We start from the raw sequence: 9,751 nt of genomic DNA, 5'->3' as shown, positions 1-9,751 counted from the left end.
TTAAATGTCTCAATAAAATAAAACATAAAAGATTTCATCAAACACATGGAATCATTCTCAAGAAATTCAGACATTGTTTTTGAAAATACTGAATAAAATAACCAACCCCGATGTCACCAATCAAAACGAGGTAAAATCTCAATATAAAGTACTTGACATGCAAGTCAATAAAACATAATAAAAATAGCAAAGTCGCCAAGCAAATGTAAAACTAGAATGATGCTCCATCTCTACGTGTCACCTGCAAGCTGCGTGAGTAATCCAATCAGGTAAAACATAAAAACCAATAGAGCGAACATGCACAAGTAGTCTGTAGTCACCTATTCACATTCAACAACATAATTAATAATTCACAACACATTAAAACATATTTCATGTATAAGCAAGACTCATGATATGCACACTTACTTAATGATACTTCGTATGACATGTGGTACCGAACTACTCCATAACACTTGGTAAGGAGACGCATTTGTATTCTCCATCTGATTTTGCTGTTGTATTCCCCCAACATTGGGGTTAATAAACTCACAGATTCACTAACATGATATGCATGTTTACACTAAGTCATAGATTTATAACACTTGTCTTTCTCTCCTCGTCGTTCTATTCTAAGCCGCTTCTTATTTGAGGATAATCGCCAACATGAGTTAGACATATTCATAATGCGCAATTGACACATTGCGACACAAATACATAGTTCACATGATCATAACACAATTTCAAATGAAGTCGCTTCTTATTTGAGGACTATCATCGACATGAGTTAGACATGTTCATAACGTGCAATTTTGACACATTGCGGCACAAATACACAGTTCATATAATCACAACACAATTTCAAATTACTCATGTCTGAACATTTCAATTATTAATATAATAATACATAGCAATGATTCAAACATTATAACATAGAAGTTACTTCACTTTAGATACAACATAGTCAATCAAGAATGGCAATTCATGATATATAACAATACAAAATCCAATCAATGAATAAGCAACCGAAGAAACAAACCTTCTGGTGATCATTTGAAAAATCACATCGGCAAATTCTTCCCCTTGATAATAACATTATAATTATTTGACCTATGTTTCTCCATTTCTTCTCTCAAAAACTCAAGTTTTTCCTGATCCACAACACGAGTATTCCATATACAAATCACCAAACCAAAATAGAAACAATGAAACTCACGTGTTGAATTTGAAGATTCATAATTAATAACACCCTCCTAAATGAAATATAAGCAAAAGGATAGTAATAATATAGATGTACTTGGACACATTGAATTTTTATGAGGTCAAATTGGACTAACCGAACCAACGAGGATCAGATTGAATTCTTGTGCTGGGGAGATCCTTGGACTGAAACTCGTTGTGTAAGACTTTTCCCTTTCTGTTACGTACGGGTTTGGTTCTGTACATTTTAAGACGGCGAATGGTGGCAGCAGACCGCCACTCTTTTTTAACGACATTGCTCCTGTTGACGTCAAGGGAGTGCTTTGGTTTCCCGAAGACGTTAATCTTTCTCACTTTTTTCTTGGCATTTCTCTGTTTCTTCTTCGACATCACAGAGAGAATGGCTAAATTGTGGGCGTAGGGTTTCTTGCCGCCAAGCAATTAGGGTTTACAGTCTGTGAAAAAAATCTTGGAGAGCACGTTTTAGGTTAGACTTATGGAGTCTCCTGTTTCCACTTATTTTTTAATATTATTTAGAAAAAAATATATATAAATAGTACAAGACACATGAAGGACCTTGTATATTTTATGCATTGTCCCGTCCCTACCAACTAAGCTAAGCTCACGATGACACATGAAGGATTTTGATTGATGCATAGTTAATTCTACCCACATTTTGTTGATTTATAAAATAACACAAATTTTCTAAAGAAACAAAGTGATTATCATGCGTTAGTTTCTTTGGAATATATAGGATTGTAGTTGACTTTAATCGAGTCAAAGTTGTCTGAGTTCATTTCGACAAAAATTAGTTTAGCTTAAAAATAATCTCGAATTTGATACAAATCATTTTTTTTTATTTTTTTTGAGTTTGGCTTGTTTAAAGTTTCGAGTAGCTCGATTCGGCTCATTAGCTTGAATCACATGATTCACAAGAGAAAAAAATTAGTAATTTATTTTTTAGATCTTTTGACCTTTTAACTTTTTTTAAATAGCAAATATTAAATTAAAACAAAATTTATTGCAAATATTATATGTTTTCACTACCAAAAAATATTATATGTTTAAATATGCATATACAAACAATCCAAAATAAAAAAGATACCAAAACTAGTACATATAACAATAACAAAAACAACAAAATAAATACGATACATATAACACAAACAAAAACAACAAAATAAATAGGAGAAAAACAATATTTAACATTAGTTTCAAGATATTTACAATTTCCTATTCTTATTCTAGAGAATGATCTAAAGTCTTTTAACATTAAACAAGATCGAAAGTTTTGTCATATGTTGTTTTATACTGTTAAGTTTTTTATTAAGTGAGTCAATTATTTTCTATAATATAATATATATATAAACAGCATTGGATCATGAAAGTCTTTTTAACAGTCACGAGACTTTTTTTTTCTTTCTAATTTTAACAGTTTAACTAGTGTCTCATGGTGCATTGGTTAGTATGACACTTAAATGGTTCAAATTGTTGAAAGATGGTTGAAGTATACATGATAAATATAAAGTTAAATAATAAAATAATCTATTGATATTTTATATCTAATTTAATGGCATGCCTTAGTTTTTTTGAAACATATAGGAATGTAGTTGACTTGAATCGAGTCAAAATTGTCTGAGTTCAACTCGATAAAAATTAATTTAGCATAAAATTTATCACATGGGTGTGTGAATTATTTCATGTGACTTGTGCAGGGAGCTGTTGACACTTGGATTTTGATACCGTGTTGGCGGTCAATCCATTTGTCGTTTTTAAACTCTAACTGTTATTGGCAAATGTTAACTTCTCATATTTTTTGTAACTTGGTTTCGCGCCGCGGGTTTGCTGGCCTGCGTCCGTGATTAGTTAAACTTTATTATGATAGATTAGAGTGGATCCATTAGGTCTGTTTTCATCGATGTATCCCCTTTTGGGTTGTACCTGGGTCAAGTTTTATGTCCCCAGTCTTTGTATATCTCTCTTTTCATTTATTTTAGTTTTCCTTTTGCCCAAAAAAAATATATTTCATGTGATCTCTAACCAATCGAGCACGAACATCTCTGAAAATTGAGATAGAGTCATCGAACGTGGTCTTATAGGAGGCCTTAATTGTGCAAGTCTAAAAAAATATGTATTTGAGCCATTCATACATTTAAGAGGTCTCCCATGTTATTTCTAGACATTATATGCCGACGTAATAAAATTATTGGGAAAAATTACGAAGTCAATGGAACCCATGATGTTTACTACATGATGACCTCAAATTGGTAACACAATACCATACTCTTTTTCTGCTGAACAATGCCAACCCCATGCTTGCAATTAAAGGGAACATCATTTATTTGTATACCTACCAGCAGAGGTCATCTATACTTAAATTTATGGGGATGTCAATGGGGTTGGGTGGAGGGAGAACTTCCTACTTCTCACCCACCACTCATCCCCATTGCCATGGATCCTCTTGGAGCTCCATCAATATAAAATAAATAAGTGATTTATATTATTATTGATCGATTAGTTGAAAAAATATTTAATTTAACCATAGAATAAATATAATATAAGACACTATTGTAAATGTTAGATATAAAAAGAAAAATCTACGCATATTATGTTAGAACTCTAATAAATATAATATATATATATAATATTTGTAGATACTAATATATAATATATTTAGTGGATTCTTTGGGGAAAGGATCATCGCAGAGCAGAGAAATGTATAAATTTTGTATTGAAAAGATAAATATTTAAATTTTTAAAATATTTCTTCGACACTTTGTCAGTCACTATTTTATGTATGGGTAAAAGATTCGAAAAGAATTTATGATACAAATAGTTCATTTTTTTTTTGAAGGAGATACAAATAGTTCATGTATGGGTAAAATAAACGATTCAAAATGAACTAATGATACAAATAGTAAAAATGATTATATCATAAGGAAAGGAAAATATTTCATGGACATTTATACACTTAAATAATACATTGAGAAAAAAATAGAGAGGATGATTGATAGATATGATGGAAAGAGAAAGATCGAGAGAAAATATGGTGTTAAATAAATGTTAAAAAATTATGAGTGTCAAAAAGAAAATGTAAAATAAACAAAATAATGTCAATGGAACACAAATATGACACTTGGGGTCATATTCATAGTATAAATACGATGCACAATACTTTTTATTATAGAGGGTAATTTTTGTTAAACAATTTTTTTTGCAGACTTAATTAATTTCACAATTAAATTAAGCATAAAAATGTACATTGCTAACCACTTTTAAAACATAAATTTCATTAACTACTTTGATTATTTCGTCAATCACAAAAATACAAAGCATTAACAAATTATTTTACATAGTTTCAAAATTGACAAAAGTATGTAGATTCCAACAGTGGTTCACAACATATTGTTTTTATAAATAGAGTAGTGAAATTGATTAAAGACACAACAAAACACATGTTAAAAAATCCTTCTCTATTATAAAAAGAGTTTTTTTTAAATAAAGAAATCGAAAAAAAATTAATAGAGTACATGTGTCGTATTTTGGTGTCCAAATTGTGTGTTTCAACAGCATTGCTGATAAACAAAATGAGAAATGAATTGAATAAAAAATTAAAAAAATAAAAAAATAAAAAAAAATAGTGTTGGGTGGGTAAGGTATGGTTAGATGGAAATGAATGATATTGATATATGATGCAGGTTGCATGCATATATTAAAGATGATGAAGTCACCCGCACGGTAGCACTGTCATTTGTCTTTTCCTCTATATATATATATATATATATATATATATATAATGAAGCATTGGAGACAGTGTTTCTGTTCTTGTTTGTTGCTATTCACTACATAGATAGCTTCTAACACTTCTTCTCTCACTCTTCTTTCAGCTTTCTACCACATTCTTGTGTAAAGCTATTACACTATCAGTAAGTAGCTACTGTATATCTTCAAATTATTTATTTATTTCCTTATTTTTTCATCATTTCTTATATTATTCTAGCTAGAAACTCTTAAGTTTTCAAAAATTTATTATCTTATACTAAAATATATATTTTTCAACTGTGCAAAGCTCATGTGTATGAGCCGTGTTTAATGGATCACTAAATTAGAGCTGAAAAAGTATCAGTGCAAGTCACATGCTTATTTATTTTTCTATACATGAAAGCTCGGTTTTTGAAGAGGTAAATTAATATTCACTCCTTTTTCTTTTCTTTTCTTTTCTCTTTGTGTTCATTTGAAGTGAAGCCATTCATTTCAACTCTCTCCTTTTCAAGAGAACAACCACACAAAGATCTTCTTAAACTTGTTACTCAGCTCTTCAAGGTGATAGTTTAATTCTTTCATGTTTATCACTATTACTACTTCATTTTTTTCTTTTGTGTCGCATTATTTTTGTTTGTGTAGATATGAATATTCATTTTTCAGTTTACTTATTATCTTTCTTTTTTTGTTTCATGCAATACCTTATTGCTAGATATTAAACCAGATATTACATGTTATTCTAGAAAACAAAGTTGGTTTAAATTATAAGGTTTTGTTATTACAAAAATGTTTTGGAAATATGCATTAATAATACACATATATACTTGCAATTGTACTAATCCTTTTGCGTACGTGATGATAGATATATTCAATTTGTATACTTTGATAACTAACTCGTTGAGCTCATGTGGTTAAAAATGAACTTTGGTTAAATTTGATTAAGCTTTGGTACTATTCGAGTTCAATTTTCTATTAGAATAATCATTAGTCAGACTTTACTTTCATTCTAGTTAAATTTCTTATTAGTCAGACCCATTTTTTCTAAGAAACCGGAGCTTTAATACCAATTTGTGTATATAGTTTGATCTTATTATGTTGATTATGAGATTGTTCCATCTTTTGTAGCTTGTTGTAGATTAACAAATAGCATTCCTTATATGTTTGGATCTTATTCTAATGATCACAGTTTATCTGATAATATCACATTTTTAGATGTTTTATTATGAATATGCATACAAAATAGGCATATCATAATATAAGCATCCTTATATGTTTGAATTCCTCTCTTTGTAGGTATCTAAATTCTCAAAATTTCAGTTGTTAAGGAACCACATTTAATTATGATCAACTTAAAGTTAGGGGTAGATGTGGTTGGTGCTCACAATCTACTACCCAAAGATGGAGAAGGTTCTTCTAATGCCTTTGTAGAACTTTACTTCGACGGCCAAAAGTTCCGAACAACCATTAAAGAAAAGGATCTTAATCCTGTTTGGAATGAGAGCTTCTACTTCAACATATCAGATCCTTCCAATCTTCACTATCTCACTCTTGAAGCTTATGTCCATTGTCATTCCAAAGCTACTAACTCAAGTTCATTTCTTGGTAAAGTTAGCCTCACAGGTACTTCTTTTGTCCCTCAAGCTGATGCAGTTGTCTTGCACTATCCGTTGGAAAAGCGCGGGATTTTCTCTCGTGTAAGAGGTGAGCTTGGCCTTAAAATTTACATCACTGATAATCCAACCATAAAATCCTCAATTCCAAATCCTTCTGTTGAGTCCATGCCAACAAATAATCATGCTGAAGTCCACGGACCTACGGGTTCAATGAGGAATGGTTTATCTCGTGACAAGGTTGAGTCCTCAAGACACACATTTCATCACCTCCCTAACACAAACCATCAACGGCATCAGCATCAACAACACTCCACTGGATATGCAGATACTCACTATGTACCGAAGTATGAAGCTGATGAAATGAAAGCTGATCAACCACAACCTATGAAGCTAGTACACATGCACTCAGTTACATCACTACAACCGGTTGATTTTGCACTTAAAGAAACAAGTCCGTTTCTCGGTGGGGGAAGGGTTGTTGGCGGTCGCGTTGTTCATAAAGACAAGACCGCAAGTACTTATGACCTAGTTGAAAGGATGTATTTTTTGTATGTCAGGGTCGTTAAGGCTCGTGAGCTTCCTTCTATGGATCTTACCGGGAGTCTTGATCCATTTGTTGAGGTGAGAATTGGCAATTACAGAGGTATTACCAAACACTATGATAAGAATCAGAATCCGGAGTGGCATCAGGTTTTTGCATTTTCAAAGGAGAGAATGCAAGCATCTGTACTAGAAGTTGTGATCAAGGACAAAGATCTCATCAAAGATGATTTTGTAGGTATTGTGAGGTTTGACATCAATGAGATTCCTTTAAGAGTTCCACCAGATAGTCCTTTGGCACCCGAATGGTATCGCCTCGACGATAAGAAAGGGGAGAAAGTTAAAGGTGAGTTGATGCTAGCTGTTTGGATTGGTACTCAAGCAGATGAAGCATTTTCTGAGGCATGGCATTCAGATGCAGCTTCTCCTGTGGACAGCACGCCTGCTACTACGACAGTGATACGTTCAAAGGTCTATCATGCTCCGAGGTTGTGGTACGTTCGTGTCAATGTTGTAGAAGCACAAGACTTGATTCCAACGGAGAAAAACCGTTTCCCGGATGCATATGTCAAGGTGCAGATAGGAAACCAAGTGCTGAAAACAAAGACAGTTCCTGCTAGAACTCTAAACCCACAATGGAATGAAGATCTTTTGTTTGTTGCTGCCGAGCCTTTTGAAGATCATGTAATACTTTCCGTTGAAGATCGAGTTGGTCCGGGAAAAGATGAGATCATTGGGAGGGTTATCATACCGCTGAACGCTGTGGAGAGGCGCGCGGATGATAGAATCATTCATTCTAGATGGTTCAACTTAGAAAAGCCTGTTGCCGTGGATGTTGATCAGCTGAAGAGAGAAAAGTTTGCAAGCAGAATTCAGCTACGGCTATGTCTGGATGGAGGATATCATGTTCTTGATGAATCAACTCATTACAGCAGCGATCTACGCCCCACTGCAAAACAGTTATGGAGGCCTCCAATTGGTGTTTTAGAACTCGGAGTGCTGAATGCAATAGGACTCCACCCAATGAAAACAAGGGACGGTAGAGGCACTTCTGATACATATTGTGTAGCAAAATATGGTCACAAATGGGTCAGAACAAGGACACTTGTTGACAACTTGTCGCCAAAATACAACGAGCAATACACTTGGGAGGTCTTTGATCCTGCCACAGTCCTCACAGTAGGTGTCTTTGACAATTCCCAAATCAGTGGTGAAAAGGGTCACAACAAAGACTTGAAAATTGGGAAGGTGAGAATTCGCATATCGACTCTTGAAACAGGACGGATTTACACACACTCGTATCCATTGCTTGTTCTTCACCCAACTGGTGTTAAGAAAATGGGCGAACTTCACTTGGCAATAAGATTCTCATGCACTTCTTTTGCAAACATGCTTTACCTATACTCAAAACCACTTCTCCCGAAAATGCATTACGTTAGGCCATTCGCAGTCATGCAACTCGATATGCTACGCCACCAAGCAGTAAACATAGTGGCAGCGCGGCTCGGTCGAGCAGAGCCACCACTTCGTAAAGAAGTGGTTGAATACATGTCAGATGTTGATTCACATTTATGGAGCATGCGCCGTAGTAAGGCAAACTTCTTTCGCCTCATGACAGTTTTCTCTGGTGTGTTTGCAGTTGGAAAATGGTTAGGTGATATCTGCATGTGGTTAAATCCTATCACAACAGTCCTTGTTCATGTGTTGTTTCTCATGTTGGTTTGCTTCCCAGAGTTGATTTTGCCTACACTTTTTCTCTACCTATTCTTGATAGGTGTATGGAACTTCAGGTATTTCTAAACTATCTCATTTATTGATAACTTGATCAATTGATAATAATAAATAAAAGACACCCTATTTATACATGATTGAATATGAAAATGAAAAAGATCATAAAGATACACAACTTAACTAACTCTAAACTAACTATTAACCAACTTTATTTTCAATATCAGGTACCGACCAAGATACCCTCCACACATGAACACAAGAATCTCACAAGCTGATGTAGTACACCCCGATGAAATGGATGAGGAATTTGATACTTTTCCAACAAGCAAAAATCCCGACCTTGTAAGAATGCGGTATGATCGTTTGAGGAGTGTGGCTGGTAGAATACAAACCGTTGTAGGTGATTTGGCTAGCCAGGGTGAGAGGATTCATGCACTGTTGAGCTGGAGAGATCCGCGTGCTACTTCTTTATTCATTACTTTCTGTTTGTTAGCTGCTTTGGTGTTATATGTTACTCCTTTTCAAATGGTGGCTGGTTTAGCAGGTTTCTATTTCATGAGGCATCCGAGATTTCGACACAGGCTTCCATCTGCACCGATCAATTTCTTCCGTCGTCTTCCTGCAAGAACTGATAGTATGTTGTAGAATTCTTTCTTCTTGGTTCCAATTCACCATTTTGCTTGACAGTATAGTATAGTCTAGTAGTGTAAGTGATGTTTCAAACAACCTTTTCATTTGTCCTTCTCTATTATCATTATTTTGTATCTGGTGGCCCTTATTTTGTTTCCATTATGTAACACTAAAATAAATAATAATGGTGATTTGTAGTATTATGTTCTAGCAAGCTTAACCAGAGGAGGACTTCTAATTTGTATGTGGATTTCTTAGCATCTAATCCATTATGTACACTCTAATTCTCTTTACTA

General features: G+C 33.7%; 1 protein-coding gene and 1 long non-coding RNA gene across 2 annotated transcripts; one reads left to right on the top strand and one right to left on the bottom strand.

The window, feature by feature from the left end:
- Positions 1-32: 32 nt before the first annotated feature.
- LOC11435708 (uncharacterized) lies at positions 33-1,644 on the bottom strand. Its single transcript, XR_003012149.2, has 3 exons — positions 1,317-1,644; positions 1,019-1,130; positions 33-248 (listed from the first exon to the last, which is right to left on the bottom strand). It is a non-coding gene; the product is annotated as an uncharacterized lncRNA (long non-coding RNA).
- Positions 1,645-4,994: 3,350 nt separating this feature from the next.
- Positions 4,995-9,751, top strand: LOC11440986 (FT-interacting protein 7). The gene is made up of 4 exons (XM_024784570.2): positions 4,995-5,105; positions 5,425-5,502; positions 6,235-8,884; positions 9,050-9,751. Exons 3-4 carry the CDS (start codon positions 6,282-6,284, stop codon positions 9,468-9,470), a joined length of 3,024 nt encoding a protein of 1,007 aa, XP_024640338.1. The 5' UTR covers positions 4,995-5,105; positions 5,425-5,502; positions 6,235-6,281; the 3' UTR covers positions 9,471-9,751.

Source organism: Medicago truncatula, chromosome 5, assembly GCF_003473485.1.
Source record: "Medicago truncatula cultivar Jemalong A17 chromosome 5, MtrunA17r5.0-ANR, whole genome shotgun sequence".
NCBI lineage: Eukaryota > Viridiplantae > Streptophyta > Magnoliopsida > Fabales > Fabaceae > Medicago > Medicago truncatula.
This window is presented reverse-complemented; position numbering and strand designations above follow the sequence as displayed.

Coding starts and splice junctions, on each gene's coding strand:
- LOC11440986 (XM_024784570.2), top strand. CDS start 6,282: ATGATCAACTTAAAGTTAGGGGTAGATGTGGTTGGTGCTCACAATCTA. Junction 8,885..9,049: donor ATAGGTGTATGGAACTTCAG/GTATTTCTAAAC, acceptor TTTCAATATCAG/GTACCGACCAAGATACCCTC.